Source organism: Typha angustifolia, chromosome 7 (genome assembly GCF_048772165.1).
Source record: "Typha angustifolia cultivar Huaian chromosome 7, ASM4877216v1, whole genome shotgun sequence".
NCBI lineage: Eukaryota > Viridiplantae > Streptophyta > Magnoliopsida > Poales > Typhaceae > Typha > Typha angustifolia.
In genome coordinates, this window is record NC_133245.1 from 8,959,927 (window position 1) to 8,985,889 (window position 25,963).

At 45.8% G+C, this 25,963-nt stretch overlaps 2 protein-coding genes across 2 annotated transcripts; both read right to left on the minus strand.

Moving 5' to 3' along the window:
- Positions 1-13,421: 13,421 nt before the first annotated feature.
- On the minus strand, positions 13,422-15,967 carry LOC140762219 (uncharacterized). The gene has a single exon (XM_073099868.1). The coding sequence runs from the start codon at positions 15,965-15,967 to the stop codon at positions 13,619-13,621; it is 2,349 nt and encodes a 782-aa protein (XP_072955969.1). The 3' UTR covers positions 13,422-13,618.
- A 5,949-nt stretch (positions 15,968-21,916) lies between these two features.
- LOC140763297 (uncharacterized) lies at positions 21,917-25,238 on the minus strand. Its single transcript, XM_073101423.1, has one exon. The coding sequence runs from the start codon at positions 24,722-24,724 to the stop codon at positions 22,064-22,066; it is 2,661 nt and encodes an 886-aa protein (XP_072957524.1). The 5' UTR covers positions 24,725-25,238; the 3' UTR covers positions 21,917-22,063.
- Between the last annotated feature and the right edge of the window lie 725 nt (positions 25,239-25,963).

The window sequence follows — 25,963 nt, forward strand, 5'->3', positions numbered from 1 at the left end:
AAAATCATGCATTAATATTGATATTGAGGTGTCATAGTCTGTGGAGCATAATATTAGATATATGGAGTTGTTCATATATTGTGATAAAGCGTAGAAATTTGTAAATATGTGGAGATATGAATTTTGTACAGAAGAATTATTATAAGTAGATTTGAAGTTATTCTGAGCAGATATAACATATTTTTGGATTTTTGATATTTTATGGATATATTTGATATTAGGAGATTGATGTAAAGAGATATATGCGCAGAAAGACTATTTTGATCTTTATGAGGGTTATAATTATGGATTGTGGATGGATAAGTAAGACATATGATGATTTTGTATAGTGGAAAAGAAATTATGTGTTGTGATATAGATGATTATAGATTGTAACAACTTGTAACCTTGAACTCTGACTCCAGCTCCTCTATGGTATGACCTTCTGCATTGGTTCCCCACATATCTAAAAATAGAGGGAATGTTGGTGCTGAAAACAAAGCAAGCTCACTTGTGTTCGGTTGGCGCAAAAGGGCATCGGCCACTCGATTCTCGATCTCCTTTTCATAGACTAATTCGTAGTCATACCCAAGGAGTTTCATAACCCATCGTTGTTGGGCTGGGGTGTGCACACGTTGCTCCATGAAGTAGGGTAAGCTACGCTGGTTCGTGCGGATAGTAAACCGTTGGCCAATCAAGTAAGGTCACCATTTGGTGACGGCGTGTAGAATCGCTAGCATTTCGCGCTTATAGGTGGATAACTGTCGCGACTGGTTTGACAATGCTTTGCTCATATATGCCACGGGTCTACCCTCTTCCATCAAAACTGCTCCAATGCCCTCACCCGAAGTGTCGCATTCCACCACAAAGGCCTTGCTGAAATTTGGTAGTGCTAGAACCGGAGCAGTAGATATAGCTGTCTTCAAGGCTTCGAAGGCCTCCGTCGCTTTGCCCGTCCATTGAAACCCACCTTTTCTGAGTAAGGAGATCAGCGGGGCAGTAATTTTGCCGTAGTTGGAAACGAATCGCAGGTAGTACCCTGTCAACCCAAGGAATCCCCTCAATTCTTGCTGATTAGTAGGAATCGGCTAGTCCACCATATTCTTGATCTTGCTTGGATCGGCTTCCACTCCTCTTGCTGAGATTATATGTCCCAAGTACTCCACTCGTAACTCTCCCCAAAGACACTTGCTCATCTTGACTTTTAACTGGTTTTGTCGCAAGATTTTTAATACCTCCCGCACATGCCGCAAGTGCTCGCTCCAATTCCTGCTATACACTAGAATATTGTCAAAGAAGACGAGCATGTACCGATGCAAGAGCGGGCGGAAAAGGTCATTCACCAGCCCTTGGAAGGTGGCCGGTGCATTGGTGAGCCCAAATGGCATGAGTCGGAACTCATAGTGGCCAACGTGAGTTCGGAACGCCGTTTTGTGCACATCTTCTGAGTCGACGCAGATTTGATGGTACCCAGCTCTTAAGTCAAGTTTGCTGAAGTAGGCCGACCCTGTGAGTTCATCCAGCAACTCCTCAATCACCGGTATTGGATACCAGTCCTTGATAGTAATTGCATTCAAGGCTCGGTAGTCGACGCAAAATCGTCAACTCCCGTCTTTCTTCCGAAGCAGCAGCACCGACGACGAGTAGGCACTTCTACTCGGTTGAATAATCCCTTGCTCGAGCATTTCCACCACCAATTTACTGATCTCTTCCTTTTGGACATACGGGTACCGATATGGCCGAACATTTGCTAGTTCAGCCCTTGGAATGATCTATATGCGATGGTCGTGCCGGCGGGTCGGCGACAGTCCTCGGGGTTCCTCAAAGAGATCCTTGAACTCCTACAGCAGCTCTTGCATGTCAGCGGCTATGTCCCTTGGTGGTTGATGTTTTGGTTCAGCAACAGCCATTTGTAACAGTAGAGCTCGGTCCCCTGCACAAGGAAAGCCCACAAGTGGTTGCAATGTCGGCCCTTGCCGTGGTTGATTTCCATCAAGTAGCACCCTTCGACCATTCCTCTGAAATGTCAGTGTGAGGTTTGAGAAATCAAATGTTACGGGCCCCAAGCTTTGAAGCCATTGGGTTCCTAAAATAATATCGGCACCTCGTAAGGCCAATGGATAAAGATCCAACGTGAAAGTTTGGCCTCGCACCTTCAATTCCACACCTTCACAAATAAAATCTGCTCGCAATGTGGTGCCATCTCCAATCGTCACATTGAACCCTTCCGTTGGTTCCAACTCAAGCCCAATCTTCCTAAGGAGCCTCTTGTCAATGAAGTTGTGAGTAGATCCGATGTCAATCAAGATTCTCACTGTGGTTTTCTTGACTATACCGTTCACCTGCAAAGTCTTTGGCGTAGCTGTCCCCGAATAGGCGTGGAAGAAGATTTCGGCTATCACGTCCTCCACGGGTTGGTCCTGAGCTTCTTCTCATTGATTTCTAGCCACACCTTCATTTTCAGCTGCAAACTCATCCTCCACATCCCCCAATCCGTCGATTAGCATCACCGATCCCATCGGTTTAGCGCAGCGATGCTCGGGCACAAACTTCTCATCACAATGAAAGCATAGGCCTTTGGCCCTTCGTTCCTTCACTTGAGCAGGTGTGAGTGCTCATCCCGGACTTCTAGGTGTATACTTCACATCTTGGGATGGCTTCAAGGGTGCTCGAGGAGGCACCATCGCAGCAGCGGTTCTTGGTACTCTAGTAATATTTCGCGCCACTATGGTTGGTTGAGCTTGATTACGGCTTCCTTGGCTCGTCCAACTCTATTTCAGGTATAACTTCATGGCCCTTTGTTTGTCTTCCATGAGCACCGCATCTTCGAAGGCCTCCTTTAAGGTTCTAGGCTTTAAAGCCCTCACATCGGCTTGTATATCTCCTTGCAGCCTGGAGATGAAGGTGCTGCGAAGTTGCTGATCTATCCATGGTGAATGAAATCGGCTACTTATCCTCTCAAATTCTTCTTGGTATGCCCCAACCGTGGTATTTTGCACCGTCTTTGAGAGGAGAGCATGAAAGTCTTCATACCCCGACGCTCCAAATCGCCGTATGATATCAGCACAAAATTCAGCCCAAGTTCAATAGCCTCATTAGCATTGGCTGCTCGAAACCAATGAAGTGCCGCATCCTCAACATGGAAGCTCGCAAGTGTCACCTTGTATTCTTCCACCGTACCTTGGTATGTGAAGAATTGCTCCGCCCTATACAACCAATCGATCTGGTCGCCACCTTTGAACTTGGGAAATTCGAGACACACGACTTGTCCACGGATGCCGTTGTCTCGTTCCAAATCATGTCCATGTCCTTGTCTAATCGGGGGAGGATGCACCATGAAGGGTTGATGATCTCTCCTTCGGTTTTGATTAACTCGCTGTGATTCCGAATCGTATTGACCCGCCCATGGATCTTGATCTCCAAGGTGATCTCCATAGTGGTTTGCTCGTCGGATGGATTCACCTACAACTGGGCCTGGTGGAACCATCCTTGCCTGCCTCTGCCCATAGGGTGGTGGCAGTAGCGGCTCTTGTGGTTGAAAATTCTGAACCGACGGCGGTGGGTTCATGGAAGTGGACTTGCGTCGTGGAGTCGATGGTGCATTCTCGTTCTCCATGGCTTTCCTCATCGCCCATAATTCCCGCATCATCTCCATCATCATCTGGTTGTTAATGGCCATTTGTTCGGAAAGAGACCCCAACATGGCTTAAACATTAGGTTCTTCCGTATTCCGATTAGATCAGGCGGTTCTGCGGGTGGAAGTCCCTACAACCGTTTCCCCCTCCTCTATTGGGAGAATCTCTTCTTCTTCATCTTGCCGTGCAGCCATGGCTCTGGTTGTCATCATAGGAAGTGCGTGTCTGAGGAACCTGGCTCTGATACCAAGCTTGATATGATCTCCTCTTATGCTATGGTTCGATCTCTTCCAATTCTCTGATATGGATTAGATTTGACATAGAACTTTATAATAAGATCTTGAAAGATGCCGCTGTCAGATCGATGTGAAATTTAGATATGTTGTAGCCCCAGAAAAAAAATTTCCAACAAATCAAGTTTCCGGTGAATCGGATGTGAGGATCTCGAGATATTATCCGATTAGTGGACGAACATCAGGGTAGTTTGTTTAGGATCTGTGGATGGAGGCACGAGATCCTAGATGATGGTGGTTCGTGGAGGACCAGCATTTGTGGGGTGGCACCGGTGAAAAGTGGTGATGGAAAGGTTATGGTTGATGGAAGGGTTAGGGCAAGTGCTGGATAGATTGGAAGGAGGGGGAGGAGAGGGCCTCCCCTAAGGGTCTAGAGTGATTAGCCGGTCGAGGGAGGTTAGAAGCGATGTCGGCGGGGATTGAGAGAACGAGAGCGAAGAAGATGAAGGAGGCAAGGCAAAACTCAATTCTTCAATAATGACCTCTGGTTGCCATCCACATTTCGTTTAGAGGCTAACCAAACAACTCAAAATTAACCCTAAATAATACAATTTTGCCGACTGCGTTCAAACGCGCATGACTGCGTTTGAACACACCGAGTTTGCTCTTCTCTGGATTTGCGAGCGTGATGCAGGCGTTCGAACACACAATCGAACGCGCCTGTTTCCCACTTCTTTGGATTTGCGAACGTGATGCAGACGTTCACAGTGTGTTCGAATGCAGCGTTCGAACACACAATGCACACTCTCACAACCACATTCACAACCGCGTTCGAATGCACTTCACCCGCGTTCGAACGTGACTTACAGAAAACCTATTTTTTTGGAAATTAAACAATAAAACTAGAAACAAAGATACTCCTAAAGTGTATCCATTCTCGAGACGACATTGGTGAAGTCCGAATTGTATCAAGTCAACACATGCATACACATACTAATCTATCACAACATACATACTCATGCTACAGATCAACTGGACATAAAATTATAACAATGTAGTCATATTTAATCATCTCTATATATCATCATCATACTCATATCCAAGATCAGCCTAATTACATGTATGATAAATATGCTCGACTGTAATTATCTTTAGATAAAGTCATATAATCATGTTGGAGGCCAAAACATGCATATACATAATTATATAATATATCATAATTTGAAAATGGTGTCTAAGGGATAAGACTATTCACCACCACTGCAATTACCAAACAACCATTCGTTCACACTGCTACGACAACAATCAAGCCTCGATAGCTAAGTCCATAGGGTCTTGAACAAGGAGGTCGGAATTTCAAATTATTTATAACATATAATATCACTCTTTCTATTAATTAAAATTAACCTGGCTAAAAGATAATTTCTCGTTATAATCATATATTTTTCATTACTATATTTGTTTTGTTATTTATTAACCATAATTATATTATCTAATAGTATATTTAAAACATAATTATCTGCCTATTGTTCTCTTTGATAATTAAAAAAATAAAAACTAAGTTACTGCAAATAATTATGCAAGAATATACGTACATAATCCTAATAATTACTATTACCTATCTTGGATTAATATAGTAATTTATGTTGTAGGTATTTTGCTAAACATGATATAATTAAATTTATTTACTAACTATGATATAATTAGATTTAATTCATATAAATTAAATACATTAGATTAACTAAACTAATTAAATAATTAATAACATAATCAAATATAATTAGTAATCAATAATATGCATATATATATATATATATATATATATATATATATATATATTAAAAAAACTATACATAGTGCTAGGCTTAGCCTAGCACCTTAACATAGCAAGTGCTGAGCCTAACACCATGAGCAGCATGCCCAGCACCTCGTTGCAGGGTGCTACTCGAGAGAAGGAAAGAAAGGAAGGAGGAGGAAAGAAGAAGAAGAAGAAGAGGAAGAAGAAAAAGGGGAAGAGGGCTAGGCCATAGTGGAGGGGTACGGCCGCTGCTGGCCACTCAACGGCCGGCCTCTCCCCGGCGGCTCACACCTCTGGCGATCTCGAGAGAAAACCGAGAGAGAGAGAGAGAGAGAGAGAGAGGACAGAGATGGAGGCTCACCGGTGAATAGAAGGGCCGACGACGGCTCTTCCCAGCGGTCAATGACTATTGGTGGACTAGAGGGAGAGAGAGAGGGAGAGAGCTAGAGAGAGAGAGAGAGAATGTGAGGAAGAGAGAGAGAGATGGTCACACGGTGGTAGCGAAACGGCTGGTGGGCTGGATCCCACCTCCACACGTCGTCGCGGCGTAGAGAAGAGTTGCTCGGTGGAGGTGCGTGGCACCTCCACCACTGCCACAGCAAGCATGGCATGCTGGGCACGAGGCCGGCCACAGTATGGCCAGTCGCGTCGTGCCCAGCAAGTTTTTCTTTACCCTACTTGGGTTATTACAATAACCCTTCTTATTCTATTGTAGTAATTAAACAACATCTTACCTTATTCTAATATACTAATTTAACATTTTATCTTATCTTATTCTATACAACTTTCTAAAAACAATTTATTAATACCCTAAAATTATTATTTTACCCTTGTGAGTTGATAGCACTAATTATCGCTCATTCATTTATAGTAAATATTCCCTCTTTCCTCTTTCTCTTCTATTAAAAGGAAGTCATGGTCTCCTTCACCAAGCCCAGCACCAAGCTCTCTCATTGTCCGCACAGTGCGAGCATAATACGCACACACTCTCCTTACAAGAGCACACCTCTTCTCTCTCCGATCAACCAACAGGAGGAAACTAAGGTGATTGTTTCCGATCAATGAGCAAGCACCGAGGAGTTAAGCACCGGAGGTTGATAGTCTTGCCTTTTGCACCATCCACTAATCTCCATCTGTTCTAGTAGTAGATCTGCTATCGTGACCTCCTACTAGCACAAGTAATTTCCTTTTGCCATAGCTACTTCCATTATTTTCTGATTTTTTTTAGAATAGTTTTATTTTTTCTTGTATGAGAGTAACTTTTTTCTAAGATTTATTTCTATCCTTTAAGATATGCCTATGAATTTATTTTCTATGAATGCAGATCTATACTATGGTGTGCGGATTTATAACTATGCACGCATGTCCTTTTTCAGTAATTAGTGCGGGCTTATAGTATGCACTGTATACCTATTTTATGTAGTGCGGATTTATACTATACAGTGTGGATTTATAAGTAAGTAGTGTGGATTTATAAGTATGCAATGTGGATTTATAAGTATGCTGACATGAGTTTGCATTGGTGGTTAGTGTGGGCTTACAATATGCACCATAGACTTTTCTTTATTATAAAAACTTATGTAAACAATTTCTATTCATTACATAGTTTATGTTCTTAATTATATTAAAGATAGGGGGAACATGCCAAGGAAACACGAGCCAGGCTCCTCTAGCAAAAGATTGGCAACTGGACTACTAAGCAAGATTCAATTTTATTGGACTTACTTTGTCAACAATAATATGCAGGGAGTAGGATTGTCAAGCTTGATGATCTGCTCGAGCTTGGCTCGGGCTTGGTTCGGCTGAAGCTCAAGTCCGGCTCGACTCAGTTAGAGCTAAGCTGAGCCCGAGCAACTAAAATTAGCTCAAAATTAATATCGAGCCGAGCCTGAGTTGGAGCCGGCTTGCTCAGGCTTGGCTCGATAGGCTCGATAAGCATTATTGCCTTATTACTTGACTCACCCCTCACCCTCACCCTCTCACCCATCACCCATCACCCTCACCCTATTCGAGCCCTCACCCCACTCAATCGGCTCATCCTTACCCCACTGAAACACCCACTTCTAAAAATCACGTGTTCCTCACATGAAGAGTTCTACGTAATTCTCACGTGACCTATTAGTGAAATAATCTCACAAAGTATCTGGATAAGTCTAGAAATACCATAATAATCCAAACAAATAATCCAAAGTTATAATTATCACATGCCTCAACAAGCCTCTAGGAATACAAGTCCATACACAAATTTTAAGCATAAAAACCCTCGCAGGGGCTAAGTCTAACTAAGAATAATAGAATAAATAATACTAATAGGAAAACAAATCTGCTACTTCTCGATATCCGCGTCCTCCATAATTAGCTCTGAAATATTTCCACCAAAATGGCGGTGAGCACGAGGCCCAACAAGTATAATCCAATAGTAATTTATGAATATTGTATTGCATGATAAATAGAAATGCAAATTCATAATTATGAACATATCAAGGAAATGTGTATAGTACAATTTTTAATAACTTTCATCATCATAGCTCTATATATATATAAAAATCCACGCAGAAACCATGTCACTAATGTCATATCTCACAAAGCAACATAGTATCGAGGGGGGACTAGTCATCTAGCGGTATTGTCGCCCATACATGCCTAACGATGCTGCATATGACAGATTGTCTATGGCCATCAGACTAAGGACCCCAGTCGTAGGCCTATCAACACCGCTCTAGTAAATTATCGCATAAAGCAGAATCATTACTTATAGTTGAATCATTGCACAGAGCAGAATCATCACATATGACGAGTAAGAGCTCACAGCTCGATAGACGCCCTAACCCTACGTCCTTGGGTACCGCTAGAACTATAACCCTACCTGTCAATCATCTTTACTAATATCATACTAGACTAGTCTCCAACTAGGGTAGTGTAATCACCTGAATGCTCCACCAGCTAACAACCTTAGGTGTAGATCGCTAATATAATACTATATAATACACTATACTCTTAACCCCGGGTTGAGTGGGTGAGAGGGGCGCTGCCTAGTTGGGATTCGACTAACAATGATATGTGTATGTGGTGCCATGACTTCTATTATTTATTATATCATGATCATCAAAGTAACATGTATTATAAATAATGCATGGAGCCTATCATACATGTGCAATTAGTAGTAATTAATGCAAGTAAGAAACAACATGTAATTAATGCAAGTAAGAAATGACATATGTAGACATTATTCGTAGACTAATATAGGATCTAACTCGCCTAGAATATCTCTGGAATCTGTCTCACTCTCCTAATCAGTCGGCTTCTCCTAAATTTCGAGATCCTCCTTGCATAATAATGGGTCTAATAATTTATAAGATAAAATAAACATATGAATACCTTGTTATATAAATTAAGTTTGATTTTCTAGGTTCGAGTAGGTGACTTGGTTTTACATTTATCCTTTCGTATTAATATATTATTTTGTATTAATTAAAAATGGTTATTTATGGTCAAATTAGAGTCATCCACATTTGTAAGTGTCAAAGATAATTGAAAAGACTAATAAATTTAAATGACTATTTTAATTATGTATTATTCCTAATTATATTAATAACATGATTGAGAAAATAAATAAAAAAAAAGTAGCTAACAAAAGTTAAATAAAAATAAACGACTAATAATGACTAGCCTATAGTCCACATGTTGGGCTGGGCTCAAGGGTTCACAAGCTTGGCTGGGCTCAAGGCCCAGTCAGTATTAATGCTAAGGAAGTGGGCTGTGGGCCTACCCACAATCCACTAGGCCGAAAGATGGGTTAGCTACAGGTATGGTCCACGACCCAAACTATAGTTGCCTAGAAATTGGGTGGGCTAGGCTTAAGAGCCTAGTCCACCACATTAACCACACAAAAATTGGGATGGACTAGGCTAAGCCCAATCCACCCCTAGTTACGAGTGTGGACTGCGACCCATATTGTAACCCACAGAGGTCGAGTGGACTAGGCTCACAAGCCCAATCCACCGCTGGCTAGGAGCGTGGGCTGTGGCCCACCCCGTAGTCCACAGGGGTCGGGTGGACTAGCCTCACGAGCCTAGTCCACTGCTAGCTACAGGTGTGGGCTGTGGCCCATCTTGTAGCCAACACAAGCTAGTGGGGGGGGGGGGGGGGGGGGGGGGGATTGATCAACCCCCACTAGCTCAGATTCTCTAAGAATAGAGAGAGAGAGAGTGATGTTGCTACCGGTGATCCCTATCACCAGCAGCCAAGCTCCACCGACTCCCCAAAGTCGACGAGGTTGACTTGGGTTGCAACCCAATTTGAACCATCGGTCGGCAGCTATGGAGCTTCCTAATTCAATGAAAAATGGGCTTGAAGCCCCCATCTCGAGTATCCACCTCTTCGACGTGAAGAGGTAAGTTAATTGAGGCTAACGAGCGAGGCCAGCACCGTTGGTGGTGGCCGCTAGTGTCCAAGTAACGCGGTGGTGGCCGCTAGTGTCCAAGTAACGCGGCGATAGAAGGCGACATGATACGATCTCTCCTTTAGGCTAAGTTCGATCTCTTCCAATTCTCAGATCTGGACTAGATCTGACATGGGACTTTGTAAATAGATCTCGAAAGATGCTACCGTTGGATTGTCATGAGATTTTGTTATGTGGTAGCCCCGAAAAAGAGCTTTCCAAGAAATCAAGTTTTAGACAAATCAGATATGGGGATCTCTAGATATTGTCCGATTAGTAGAGAAACATCAGGGGGTCTGATTAGGATCTGTGGATGGAGGCACGAGATCCTAGATGATGATGGTTGGAGGTGGATCGATGTTAATGGGGTGGCACCGATGAAAAGAGGTGGTGGAAGAATTATGGCTAATAGAACGGTTAGGGCAAGTGTTGGATAGATTGGAAGAAGGGGGAGGAGAGGGCCACCCCTAAAATAGTAGGGTGATTGGCCGGTTGAGGGAGGTTAGAAGCGGCGTTGCCGAGGAACGAGAGAATGAGAGCAAAGAAGACGGAGGAGGGAAGGCAAAAACTCAATTCATCAATAATGACTCTATGGTTGCCATCCACACCTTTTAGAGGCTAACCAAACAATTCAAAAATAACCCTAAATAGTATATTTTCATCGATCGCGTTCGAACGCATCTATTTCTCTCTTCTTTGGATTTGCGAACGCGATGTAGGCGTTCACAGCGCATTTGAATGCACAATTCACACTCCCTAGATATGCGAATGTGATGCAGGTGTTCACAATCACGTTCGAACGCATTCCACCCGCATTCGAACCCGACATACAGAAAACTTATTTTTTTAAGAATTAAACATTAAAATAAGAAACAATGACTCCCCTAAAGTAAATCCATGCTTGAGATGACATCGGTGAAGTTCGAATTGTATCAATCCACCATGCTTCCGCAACCTTGTCCTCAAGGTTTGAAATTTGGGAAACGATCTTTGAACTCTAACTCAAGCTCCTCTATGATTTGATCCTCTGTATTGGTTCCCCACATATCTGAAATTAGAGGAAAGGTTAATGCTGAAAAAGAGGTGAGCTCACTTGTGTCTAGTTGGTGCCAAAGGGCATCGACCGCTCGATTCTCGATCCCCTTTTTGTAGACAAATTCGTAGTCATACCGAAGGAGATTTGTGACCCACCGTTGCTAGGGTGGAGTGTGCACACGTTGCTCCATGAAGTAGGGTAAGCTATGCTGGTCCATGCAGATAGTAAACCGTTGGCCAATCAAGTAGGGTCGCCATTTGGTGATGGCGTGTAGAATCACTAGCATTTCGCGCTCGCAGGTGGATAGCTGTCGCGACTAGTTTGACAATGCCTTACTCATATATGCCACGAGTCTGCCCTCTTGCATCAAAACTGCTCCAATGCCCTCACCTGAAGCGTCGCATTCCACCACAAAGGGCTTGTTGAAATCCGGTAGTGCTAGAACCGGAGCGGTAGACATAGCTGTCTTCAAGGCTTCGAAGGCCTCCGTTGCCTTGCCCGTCCATTGAAACCCACCTTTTCTGAGTAAGGAGGCCAGCGGGGCAGCAATTTTGTCGTAGTTGGCAACGAATCGCCGGTAGTACCCTATCAACCCAAGGAATCCCCTCAATTCTCGCTGATTAGTAGGAATCGGCCAGTCCACCATATTCTTGATCTTGCTTGGATCGGCTTCCACTCCTCTTGCTGAGATTATATGTCCCAAGTACTCCAGTCATGGCTGTCCCTAAAGACACTTGCTCATCTTGACTTTTAACTGGTTTTGTCACAAGATATTCAACACCTCACGCACATGCCACAAGTGCTCGCTTCAATTCCTACTATACACTAGAATATCGTCAAAGAAGACGAGCCCGTATTGACGCAAGAGCAGGCAGAAAAGGTCATTCATCAGCCCTTGGAAGGTGGCCGGTGTATTGGTGAGCCCAAACGGCATGACTCGGAACTCATAGTGGCCATCGTGAGTTTGGAACGCCGTTTTGTGCACATCTTCCGGGTTGACGCAGATTTGATGGTACCCCGCTCTTAAGTCAAGTTTTCTATAGTAAGCTGACCTTATGAGTTCATCCAGCAACTCTTCGATAGTTGACGCAAAATCGCCAACTCCTATCTTTCTTTCGAACCAGCAACACCGACGATGAGTAGGCACTTCTACTTGGTTGAATAATCCCTTGCTCGAGCATTTCCACCACTAATTTACTGATCTCTTCCTTCTGGACATGCAGGTACTAATAGGGCTAGATATTTGCTGGTTCAGCCCCTAGAAGGATCTGGATGCGATGGCCATGCCGACGTGTCGGTGGCAGTCCTCGGGGTTCGTCAAAGAGGTCCTTGAACTCCTACAGCAGCTCTTGCATGTCAACAACTATTTCCCTTGGTGATGGATGTTCTGGTTCAACAATAGCCATCTGCAATAGTAGAGCTCGGTCCCCTTCGACCATTCCTTTGAAATGTCAGTATGAGGTTTGAGAAATCAAATGTTACGGGCCCCAAGCTTTGAAGCCATTGGATTCCCAAGAAAATGTCGGCACCTCGCAAGGCCAACGGATAAAGATCCAATGTGAACGTTTGGCCTTGCACCTTCAATTCCACACCTCCACAGATAAAATCTGCTCGCAATGTGGTGCCATCTCTAATCGTCACATCGAACCCTTCCATGGGTTCCGACTTGAGCCCAATCTTCCTAAGGAGCCTCTTGTTAATGAAGTTGTGGGTGGACTCGGTGTCGATCAAGATTCTCACTGAGGTTTTCTGTTACGATCCTTCCTCGGCTATAGGCTCTGATACCAGATTGATACGAACCCTCTTTTGGTGCTATGGCTCTGATTCAAGATTAATACGATCTTGCACGGAACTTTGAGATCAGATCCCGAAATATCCCGCCGTTGGATCGCTGTGAAATTTTGATATGTTGTAGGCCCGGAAAAGAGCTTTCCAACGGATCTAGTTTCAGGCGAATCGGAGATGGGGATCTCGAAATATCGTTCGTTTAGTGGACGAACATCAGGATACTCTGTTTTGGATTCCGTGGATGAAGGCACGAAATCCTAGGTAATGGTGGATTGTGGAGGGCCGGTGTTGATGGGGTGGCACCGGTGTAAAAGTGATGGTGGAAGGGTTATGGATGATGGAAAGGTTAGGGATAGCGATGGATAAATTGGAAGAAGGGGGAGAAGAGGGCCACTCCTAAGGGACTAGGGTGATTGGCCTGTCGAGGGAGATTAGAAGCGGCGTCGCCGGGGAGATTGAGGGAACGGGAGCGAAGAAGATGAAGGAGGCAAGGCAAACTCAATTCTCAATATTCAATAATAATTTTGGTTGCCCTACACATACTTTTATAGGCTAACCAACAACTCAATCTTATCCTAAAACACAATCTTATCCTAAAACACAATCTTATCCTAAAACTCAATCTTATCCTAAAACTCAATCCAAACTCGAGACGACGTCGGTGAAGTCCGAATCGTATCAATCCACCACGCTTCCGCAACCTTGTCCTCAAGGTTTGAAATTTGGGAAGCGATCCATGATGTCTGTCTCTAGCTCCCATGTAGACTCGTCAGTAGGTTTGCCCAGCCACTCAATCAGCACTTCAGTCTGTAATCTGGATCCTTGGCGTCTTCTCCTACGACTTAGGACTCGAACCGGCTCATTGGAGCCATCTTCCTCCATTGGTTCGGGTAAGGTCGAACCCACTACATGGTTAGGCCCGATCTGGGCCTTCAATGCCGAGACATGGAAGACGGGATGTATCCTGGTTCCTTCAGGTAGGTCCAATCGGTAAGCTACTGGACCGATTCGTTGTAGCACTCGGTACGGACCATAGTACTTGTATCCCAACTTTTGGTTCAAAATTGGCCTCAATGTGGATTGTCGATACGGTTGAGCTCGAACGAACACCAATTGATCCACCTCAAATTCTCGCTCACGTCTGCCTTTGTCATGCGTTTGCTTCATGCGGTTTTGTGCTGTGGCTAGGTGAGTCTTGAGCCGTCTCAATGTTTCATCTCGATCAGCAAGCTCCAAGTCAAGCTCAGTCCTATCCGTCGCCGCGAGTCTATCGTAGGCACGCAAGACAAGGGGAGTGCGCCCATAAACCGCCTCAAATGGGGTCATGCCAATGCTTGAGTGATGAGCGGTATTGTATGACCACTCAGCCCAGGGAAGAAATTTGACCCAATCCTTTGGTCGATCCGCCACAAAGCATCGCAAGTATTGCTCTAGTCCACGATTCACCACCTCGGTTTGGCCATCCGTCTCGGGGTGATAAGCTGAACTAAGATTGATTTGAGTCCCTTGCAATCTGAAGAACTCGGACCAAAACTCACTTATGAAGATGCGATCCCGGTCTGACACGATCGTCCTAGGCATCCCATGCAAGCGTGCCACTTCCCGAACAAAAATTTCAGCAACTCTTTTTGCTGAAAACGGGTGAGACAATGTTATGAAATGTGCATACTTGCTCAATCTATCCACCACAACAAACACCACCGATTGTCCTCGAACCTCCGGCAGCCCCTCAATGAAGTCCATGGAGATATCCTCCCAAATACGCTCTGGTATAGGTAGTGGTTGCAGCAGCCCGCTAGGCTTGAGTGCCTCTGATTTGGTTCGTTGGCAGATTTGACATTCACGCACATACTTCTTCACGTCCGTCTTCATCCCAGTCCAAGTACAGTTTTGGGCTAGCCGCTTGTAAGTACGTAATACCCCTTCATGACCTGCTATAGGAGTATCATGGAAGTGTGCCATCAATAGCCTCCGTAGCTCTTCGTTTCGGGGTACCTTGATTCGCCCGTGCTCTAGTACTAACCCATTGCGCTCCTCGTGCTCGGGGTTGCTTGAGGGGTTCTCTCTCAACTCCTCCATGAGTCGGACCAGATCACTATCCTCTGCACTGGCTCTCCGTAGATCTGAAAAGAAAGGAAAAGTGGGTGCCGAGAAAGAAGCGAGCTCCCTTTCTTTTGAAAGTTCAAGCAGCGGTTTACTTCCATCCAACAACACTCTCTGATCATCTCTCCAAAAGGTCAATGTGAGGCTTATAAAATCAAAGGTCACGGGCCCCAAGCTTCGAAGCCATTGGGTCCCTAAAACAATATCGGCACCTTGCAAGGCCAATGGATAAAGATCTAATGTGAAAGTTTGGCCTTGCACCTTCAATTCTGCACCTCCACAAATAGAATCTGCTCGCAAAGTGGTGCCATCTCCAATAGTCACATCGAACCCTTCCGTGGGTTCCGACTCGAGCCCAATCTTCCTAAGGAGCCTCTTGTCAATGAAGTTGTGGGTGGACCCGGTGTCAATCAAGATTCTCACTGTGGTCTTCTTGACTACTCCGTTCACCCGCAATGTCTTTGGCGCAGCTGTCCCCGAATAGGCGTGGAGGGAGATTTTGGCCATCGTGTCCTCCGCGTGATGTTGCTCCTCAACTTCTTCTCCTCGATGTCCAGCCACATCTGCACTTTCAGCTGCCATGGGTGGAAGATCGTGGCCTTCTCCTTTGAGTGGTAGCTTGGCAGGGAGCTGCAACGTCATCGCTGGTGATGAAGCTGTCGTGGTCGACTGTCGATTGACCGAGGAGAATGGTAGAAGATCGCTGGAGGCCATATGCGATTTCTTCTTAGTTGCCGACTCACTATGGTTGCAAAGGGAGCTAGTGAAAGGCGGCCCAAGTGTCGAAATTCGCGATTTCGGATCATCTCCTTCACCACTGATGAGGATTCCTGATGAGGGATATCCAGCGACCAGGTGTGGGGTAGCCAGCACTTCGCGGTTTGTCGACGAGGTCTCCGGTGCATGGGAAGATGTGGAGGTTCTGAGGGCTGCTACAATGGTTGCAGATCTCATTGTAGTTGGTGGCAGTTCGTTGCGGCTGACCATAGGTCGAGGTGTAGAATCTCGCTCTTGCTGGATAGCCGAACTTTCCCCTATTTTTGTGATGAACGGGGAGGCCGTGGAGGATGTTGGGTATGTTGTGGAGGGTTCCCCATGCTGTCTTGTGATTGCCTTTCTTGTTGAAAAAGGTTTCGTCCATGCCCGTATTTCCTGCATCATCTCCATCATTATTTGCTTGTTGATGGCAATCTGTTTGGAAATAGACCCCAACATGGATAGAACGCTAGGTTTTTCCGTATTCCTATTAGATCGAGTGATCGTCATTGGAAGCGCTTGTCCGAGGAACGGTGGCTCTGATACCAGATTGATACGATCCTTCCTCGGCTATAGGCTCTGATACCAGATTGATACGAACCCTCTTTTGGTGCTATGGCTCTGATTCAAGATTAATACGATCTTGCACGGAACTTTGAGATCAGATCCCGAAATATCCCGCCGTTGGATCGCTGTGAAATTTTGATATGTTGTAGGCCCGGAAAAGAGCTTTCCAACGGATCTAGTTTCAGGCGAATCGGAGATGGGGATCTCGAAATATCGTTCGTTTAGTGGACAAACATCAGGATACTCTGTTTTGGATTCCGTGGATGAAGGCACGAAATCCTAGGTAATGGTGGATTGTGGAGGGCCGGTGTTGATGGGGTGGCACCGGTGTAAAAGTGATGGTGGAAGGGTTATGGATGATGGAAAGGTTAGGGATAGCGATGGATAAATTGGAAGAAGGGGGAGAAGAGGGCCACTCCTAAGGGACTAGGGTGATTGGCCTGTCGAGGGAGATTAGAAGCGGCGTCGCCGGGGAGATTGAGGGAACGGGAGCGAAGAAGATGAAGGAGGCAAGGCAAACTCAATTCTCAATATTCAATAATAATTTTGGTTGCCCTACACATACTTTTATAGGCTAACCAACAACTCAATCTTATCCTAAAACACAATCTTATCCTAAAACTCAATCTTATCCTAAAACACAATCTTATCCTAAAACTCAATCTTATCCTAAAACTCAATCCAAACTCGAGACGACGTCGGTGAAGTCCGAATCGTATCATTTTCTTCACTACATTGTTCACCCGCAAAGTCTTTAGCGCGGCTATCCCTGAATAGGCGTGGAGGGAGATTTTGGCTATCATGTCCTCCACGGGTTTCTCCTCAGCTACTTCTCCTTGATGTCCAGCCATGCCTTCATTTTCAGCTGCAATCTCATCCTCAACCTCCTTAGTATCACCGATCCTATCGGTTTAGCGCAGTGATGTCCGGGTGCAAACTTCTCATACAACGAAAGCATAGGCCTTTGGCCCTTCGTTCTTCTACTGAGCAGGTGTGAGTGCTCGTCCCGGACCTCTAGTTTCGTACTTTACATCTTGGGATGGCTTCAGGGGTGCTCGAGGAGGCAGCATTACAGTAGTGGTTCTTGGTACTCCGGTAATATTTCCTGTCGCTATGGTTGGTTGAACCGAATTGCGGCTTCCTTGGCTCGCCCAACTCTGTTTCAGGTATAACTTAATTACCCTGTGTTTGTCTTCCATGAGCACCGCATCTTTGAAGGCCTCCTTTAAGGTTCTAGGCCTTAAAGCCCTCACGTCGGCTTGTATGTCTCACCGCAGCCCGGAGATGAAGGTGCTGCGAAATTACTGATCTGTCCAGGAGGGTTGACATCGGTTACTTATCCTCTTGAATTCTTCTTGGTATGCCCGAACCATGGTATTTTGCACCATCTTTAAGAAGAGAGCATCGAAGTCTTCATACCATAAAATTCAGCCCAAGTTTCAATAGCCTCATTGGTATTAGCTCCTCAAAACCAATGAAGCACCGCATCTTCAAGGTGGAAGCTCGCAAGCGTCACCTTGTATTTTTCCGTTGTACCTTGGTATGCGAAGAATTGCTCCGCCCTATACAACTAATTGATCCGATCGCCACCCTAGAACTTGGGGAATTCGAGATGCACGATTTGTCCACGGATGCCGTTGTTTCGTTCCAGATCCTGTCTAAGTCCTTGTCTAACCGGAGGAGGATGCACCATGAATGGTTGATAATCCCTCCTTCGGTTTTGAATAACTCGCCATGGTTTCAGGTCGTATTGCCCCACCCACGGATCTTGATCTCTAAGGTGATCTCCATAGTGGTTCGCTACAACTGGGTCCGGTGGAACCATCCTTGCTTGCCTCTATCCAAAGGGTGGTGGCAGTAGTGGCTCTTGTGGTTGCAAATTCTGAACCGGTGGCGATGGGTTCATGGGAGTGGACTCGCGTCGTGGGTTCAATGGTGCGTTCCCGTTCGCCATGGCTTCCCTCGTCGCTTGTAATTCTCGCATCATCTCCATCATCATCTAGTTGTTGATGGCCATTTGTTCGGAAAGAGACCCCAACATGACTCGAACACTAGGTTCTTCCATATTCCGATTAGATCAGGCGGTTCCGCGGTTGGAAGTCCCCGCAACTGTTTCCCCCTCCTCTATTGGGAGAATCTCTTCTTCATCATCTCGCCGTGCAGCCATGGCTCTAGTTGTCGTCATAGGAAGCATGTGTCCGAAGAATGAATGGTGGCTCTGATACCAGCTTGATACGATATCTCCTTTAGGCTAAGGTTCGATCTCTTCCAATTCTTAGATCTGGACTAGATATAGCACAGGCCTTTGTAAATAGATCCTGAAAGATGCTGCCGTCGGATCATCATTAGATTTCGATATATTATAGCCCCGGAAAATATCTTTCCAACAAATCAAGTTTCAGGCAAATCAGATGTGGAGATCTCTAGATATTGTCCAATTAGTGGACAAACGTCAGGGTGTCTATTTAGTTTGATAGATGGTGGTTGGAGGTGGACTGGTGTTAATGGGGTGGCACCAGTGAAAAGTGGTGGTGGAAGGGTTATGGTTGATGGAAGAGTTAGGGCAAGTATTGGATAGATTAGAAGAAGTGGGAGGAGAGGGCCACCCCTAAGGGACTAGGGTGATTGGCCGGTCGAGGGAGGTTAGAAGCGGCGTCGCCGAGGATTGAGAGAACGAGAACGAAGAAGACGAAGGAGGCAAGACAAAATCTTAATTTATCAATAATGACTCTATGGTTGCCATCCACACCTTTTAGAGGCTAACAAACAATTCAAAAATAACCCTAAACTATATATTTTCGCCGACCGCGTTCGAACGTGCGTCCGAACGCACTTGTTTCCCGCTTCTCTGGATTTGCGAACGCGATGTAAGCATTCACAGCGCGTTCGAACGTACAATTCACACTCTCTGGATGTGCGAACGTGATGCAGGCATTCACAACTGTGTTCGAACGCACTCCACCCGCGTTCGAACGCGACATACAGAAAACTTATTTTCTTAAGAATTAAATATTAAAACAAGAAACAAAAACTCCCCTAAAGTGAATCCATGCTCGAGACGATATCGATGAAGTTCGAATCGTATCACGACATGGCATCGCCTCCCACGCACACTGTGGGTACCCAACCCACATAAGGGGTTGATTTGGGAAAACTTCCCGGACCAGTGAGTAGTCGACCTAAAGTCGTTGGCCGATGAATTTCTCCGGCAAAGGTAGTAATGGATAAACTATAATTAATCATGATTTACTAAGTAATATTCAAATTAAATTAAAGGAAAGATGGAGGCTAACCTGAGGATTGAGGTGAGGGGGTTTTGGTTGGCCGCCGGCGCTCTGGTGACCCGTTGTTCGCGACAAAGTCTTCGGTGGCTTGGAGGAGAAAAGAGAGAAATGGGTGGAAGAGAGAGAGAGAGAGAGATTGTGAAGCGTAGAAAAGCCAGATGGGGAGGGGTTTAAATAGAGATGAGGCAGAGAGGGGAGCGGAGTGGAGTTCAACTCCACTCCGGTGCACTTGTCTCCCACCTCTCGCAACTAACTACGAGAGGTGGGGGAAGAAGAAGAACAAGCGCTAAATTTTTTTCATGGGTGTTATACCCACCCTCACCCATCCGGCCTCCTTCTCGTCAGCCTCCATCGGTAAGCCCTCACCATCTCCTCCCTCTCTATCTGCCTCCATCAGCAAGCCGTCGCCACCACGCCACCTCCTCCTTTCCGTCGGCCTCCTCCTCCTCTTTCGGCAAGCCGTCGTCACTGCCTCCTCATCCTCTAATCAGCTCAAGCTCTACTCGGGCTCGGCTTGAGCTTGGTTAAGCTTAGCTCGAGCTCGGCTCAAGTTGAGCTGAGACAAGCCTGAGCAGAATTTAAATGTTCGAAAGTAATTTTGAGCTGAGCCTAAGCCGGTCCCGGCTCGCTCAAGCTCGGCTCATTTAAACCCCTAATAAGGAGAAGGTCTGGTAAGATTTATACAAAAGATGGTCGAAAGGAAATAACAAAACAGTATGTCTAAAGGACCGTTAGGGAATTAAATGTTGAGTATTTAAAAAATAGATGAAATACCCTCCATGAAAACCCCCTGAAATTATAAAGCCCTTTTAGGGGAGAAGTGGATGGGATTGGGATCACATCAAATATGTCCCTATTGCACCATTTGAGGAAGATTGGATTATAATGTGATATGATTCGGACTTCATCGAGTTGTCTCGAACATGGACACCTTACTAGTGTCTTTTCTTATTGTGTTAGTATTTTATTCAGAGAAAAATAAGATTTCTATAGGTTGCATTCACACGCAGGTGGGTGCGTTCGAACGCGCTTGCGAATGCCTGCAAGTGTTCACATCGACAGAGAACGCAAATTATGTGTTCGAACATACTCGACTCCGTTTGAACGCTCGCGTGCGAAAGCCTATGTACGTTCGCATTGATAGAGAACACGATTTGTGCGTTTGAATGTGTTCGACCTCGTTCGAACGCGATCGACGAAAATCCACTATTTCTAGGGTTAATAATTGTTATGTTTGACTTGTTTAGTTAGCCTCTTAAGGTGTGGATGGCAACAAAAAAGAGGATGATCAATGAATTAAGTTTCTTGCCCTAATCTTCTTCCTCTCCTTCTCTCTTGTTCCCTCATCCCACAGCTTCGCCGCCTCTAGCCTCACTCGACTGGCCACTCACTCTAGTCCCTTAGGGGTGGCCCACTCCCTCCCTTCTTCAAATCTCTCTCTACCTTCGCCCTAACACTTTCCACCATACATAATCCTTCCTCACCACCTTCCTTGCTGGTGCCACCCATTACCGCCAGCCTACCACCTCCATATTCCACCTAGGATCCCTTTCCACCATACATAATCCTTCCTCACCACCTTCCTTGCTAGTGCCACCCATTACCTCCAACCTACCACCTCTATATTCCACCTAGGATCCCATGCCTTCATCCATGGATCCGAAATCACATTCTGATCTAAATGTTACGATCCTTCCTCGGCTATAGGCTCTGATACCAGCTTGTTACGATCCTTCCTTGGCTATAGGCTCTGATTCAAGATTAATACGATCTTGCACGGAACTTTGAGATCAGATCCCGAAATATCCCGCCGTTGGATCGCTGTGAAATTTTGATATGTTGTAGGCCCGGGAAAGAGCTTTCCAACGGATCTAGTTTCAGGCGAATCGGAGATGGGGATCTCGAAATATCGTTCGTTTAGTGGACGAACATCAGGATACTCTGTTTTGGATTCCGTGGATGAAGGCACGAAATCCTAGGTAATGGTGGATTGTGGAGGGCCGGTGTTGATGGGGTGGCACCGGTGTAAAAGTGATGGTGGAAGGGTTATGGATGATGGAAAGGTTAGGGATAGCGATGGATAATTTGGAAGAAGGGGGAGAAGAGGGCCACTCCTAAGGGGCTAGGGTGATTGGCCTGTCGAGGGAGATTAGAAGCGGCGTCGCCGAGGAGATTGAGGGAACGAGAGCGAAGAAGATGAAGGAGGCAAGGCAAACTCAATTCTCAATATTCAATCCTAATTTTGGTTGCCCTACACATACTTTTATAGGCTAACCAACAACTCAATCTTATCCTAAAACACAATCTTATCCTAAAACTCAATCTTATCCTAAAACACAATCTTATCCTAAAACTCAATCTTATCCTAAGGTAAATCCAAACTTGAGACGATGTCGGTGAAGTCCGAATCGTATCAATCCACCACGCTTCCGCAACCTTGTCCTCAAGGTTTGAAATTTGGGAAGCGATCCATGATGTCTGCCTCTAGCTCCCATGTAGACTCGTCAGTAGGTTTGCCCAGCCACTCAATCAGCACTTCAGTCTCTAATCTGGATCCTTGGCGTCTTCTCCTACGACTTAGGACTCGAACCGGCTCATTGGAGCCATCTTCCTCCATTGGTTCGGGTAAGGTCGAACCCACTACATGGTTAGGCCCGATCTGGGCCTTCAATGCCGAGACATGGAAGACGGGATGTATCCTGGTTCCTTCAGGTAGGTCCAATCGGTAAGCTACTGGACCGATTCGTTGTAGCACTCGGTACGGACCATAGTACTTGTATCCCAACTTTTGGTTCAAAATTGGCCTCAATGTGGATTGTCGATACGGTTGAGCTCGAACGAACACCAATTGATCCACCTCAAATTCTCGCTCACGTCTGCCTTTGTCATGCGTTTGCTTCATGCGGTTTTGTGCTGTGGCTAGGTGAGTCTTGAGCCGTCTCAATGTTTCATCTCGATCAGCAAGCTCCAAGTCAAGCTCAGTCCTATCCGTCGCCGCGAGTCTATCGTAGGCACGCAAGACAGGGGGAGTGCGCCCATAAACCGCCTCAAATGGGGTCATGCCAATGCTTGAGTGATGAGCGGTATTGTATGACCACTCAGCCCAGGGAAGAAATTTGACCCAATCCTTTGGTCGATCCGCCACAAAGCATCGCAAGTATTGCTCTAGTCCACGATTCACCACCTCGGTTTGGCCATCCGTCTCGGGGTGATAAGCTGAACTAAGATTGATTTGAGTCCCTTGCAATCTGAAGAACTCGGACCAAAACTCACTTATGAAGATGCGATCCCGGTCTGACACGATCGTCCTAGGCATCCCATGCAAGCGTGCCACTTCCCGAACAAAAATTTCAGCAACTCTTTTTGCTGAAAACGGGTGAGACAATGTTATGAAATGTGCATACTTGCTCAATCTATCCACCACAACAAACACCACCGATTGTCCTCGAACTTCCGGCAGCCCCTCGATGAAGTCCATGGAGATATCCTCCCAAATACGCTCTGGTATCGGTAGTGGTTGCAGTAGCCCGCTAGGCTTGAGTGCCTCCGATTTGGCTCGTTGGCAGATTTGACATTCACGCACATACTTCTTCACGTCCGTCTTCATCCCAGTCCAAGTACAGTTTTGGGCCAGCCGCTTGTAAGTACGTAATACCCCTTCATGACCTGCTATAGGAGTATCATGGAAGTGTGCCATCAATAGCCTCCGTAGCTCTTCGTTTCGGGGTACCTTGATTCGCCCGTGCTCTAGTACTAACCCATTGCGCTCCTCGTGCTCGGGGTTGCTTGAGGGGTTCGCTCTCAACTCCTCCATGAGTCGGACCAGATCACTATCCTCTGCACTGGCTCTTCGTAGATCTGAAAAGAAAGGAAAAGTGGGTGCCGAGAAAGAAGCGAGCTCCCTTTCTTTTGAAAGTTCAAGCAGCGGTTTACTTCCATCCAACAACACTCTCTGATCATCTCTCCAAAAGGTCAATGTGAGGCTTATAAAATCAAAGGTCACGGGCCCCAAGCTCCGAAGCCATTGGGTCCCTAAAACAATATCGGCACCTTGCAAGGCCAATGGATAAAGATCCAATGTGAAAGTTTGGCCTTGCACCTTCAATTCTGCACCTCTACAAATAGAATCTGCTCGCAAAGTTGTGCCATCTCCAATCGTCACATCGAACCCTTCCGTGGGTTCCGACTCGAGCCCAATCTTCCTAAGGAGCCTCTTGTCAATGAAGTTGTGGGTGGACCCGGTGTCAATCAAGATTCTCACTGTGGTCTTCTTGACTACACCGTTCACCCGCAATGTCTTTGGCGCAGCTGTCCCCGAATAGGCGTGGAGGGAGATTTTGGCCATCGTGTCCTCCGCGTGATGTTGCTCCTCAACTTCTTCTCCTCGATGTCCAGCCACATCTACACTTTCAGCTGCCATGGGTGGAAGATCGTGGCCTTCTCCTTTGAGTGGTAGCTTGGCAGGGAGCTGCAACGTCATCGCTGGTGATGAAGCTGTCGTGGTCGACTGTCGATTGACCGAGGAGAATGGTAGAAGATCGCTGGAGGCCATATGCGATTTCTTCTTAGTTGCCGACTCACTATGGTTGCAAAGGGAGCTAGTGAAAGGCGGCCCAAGTGTCGAAATTCGCGATTTCGGATCATCTCCTTCACCACTGATGAGGATTCCTGATGAGGGATATCCAGCGACCAGGTGTGGGGTAGCCAGCACTTCGCGGTTTGTCGACGAGGTCTCCGGTGCATGGGAAGATGTGGAGGTTCCGAGGGCTGCTACAATGGTTGAGGATCTCATTGTAGCCGGTGGCAGTTCGTTGCGGCTGACCATAGGTCGAGGTGTAGAATCTCGCTCTTGCTGGATAGCCGAACTTTCCCCTATTTTTGTGATGAACGGGGAGGCCGTGGAGGATGTTGGGTATGTTGTGGAGGGTTCCCAATGCTGTCTTGTGATTGCCTTGCTTGTTGAAAAAGGTTTCGTCCATGCCCGTATTTCCTGCATCATCTCCATCATTATTTGCTTGTTGATGGCAATCTGTTTGGAAATAGACCCCAACATGGATAGAACGCTAGGTTCTTCCGTATTCCTATTAGATCGAGTGATCGTCATTGGAAGCGCTTGTCCGAGGAACGGTGGCTCTGATACCAGCTTGTTACGATCCTTCCTCGGCTATAGGCTCTGATACCAGCTTGTTACGATCCTTCCTTGGCTATAGGCTCTGATTCAAGATTAATACGATCTTGCACGGAACTTTGAGATCAGATCCCGAAATATCCCGCCGTTGGATCGCTGTGAAATTTTGATATGTTGTAGGCCCGGAAAAGAGCTTTCCAACGGATCTAGTTTCAGGCGAATCGGAGATGGGGATCTCGAAATATCGTTCGTTTAGTGGACGAACATCAGGATACTCTGTTTTGGATTCCGTGGATGAAGGCACGAAATCCTAGGTAATGGTGGATTGTGGAGGGCCGGTGTTGATGGGGTGGCACCGGTGTAAAAGTGATGGTGGAAGGGTTATGGATGATGGAAAGGTTAGGGATAGCGATGGATAATTTGGAAGAAGGGGGAGAAGAGGGCCACTCCTAAGGGGCTAGGGTGATTGGCCTGTCGAGGGAGATTAGAAGCGGCGTCGCCGAGGAGATTGAGGGAACGAGAGCGAAGAAGATGAAGGAGGCAAGGCAAACTCAATTCTCAATATTCAATCCTAATTTTGGTTGCCCTACACATACTTTTATAGGCTAACCAACAACTCAATCTTATCCTAAAACACAATCTTATCCTAAAACTCAATCTTATCCTAAAACACAATCTTATCCTAAAACTCAATCTTATCCTAAGGTAAATCCAAACTTGAGACGATGTCGGTGAAGTCCGAATCGTATCACTAAATCTTGCAGATCAGACTCCCTGATGTTCGTCCACTTATCCGAAGATATCTCCGGATCTTATAGTCCGAATCACCTAAATTTAGATTCATTGGAAAGCTCTTTTCCAAGGTTATGACCTATCAAAATTTTACGTTGATCCGAGGGTTATATCTTTACGAATCTCCTTCTAAAGTCCCATGCAAAGTACTGCCTAGATATTGAAAACGAGATAGATCAAACCTAATCTAGGGGAGATCGTATCAAGTGGTATCAGAGCCACCATTCCTCAGACACACGCTTCCTATGGTGACAACCAGGGCCATGGTCGCACGGCCAATTTGAGGTGAGCCCATCCGTTGGGCAAACCTAAATGACGATCATCTTAGAGGTCTAGACCCTTAGGCGGAGTAAGACGAACTAAAACAGTGTCGGATTAACATAAACCAAAGGAGGGATCATCAACCATTCACGATGCCTCCTC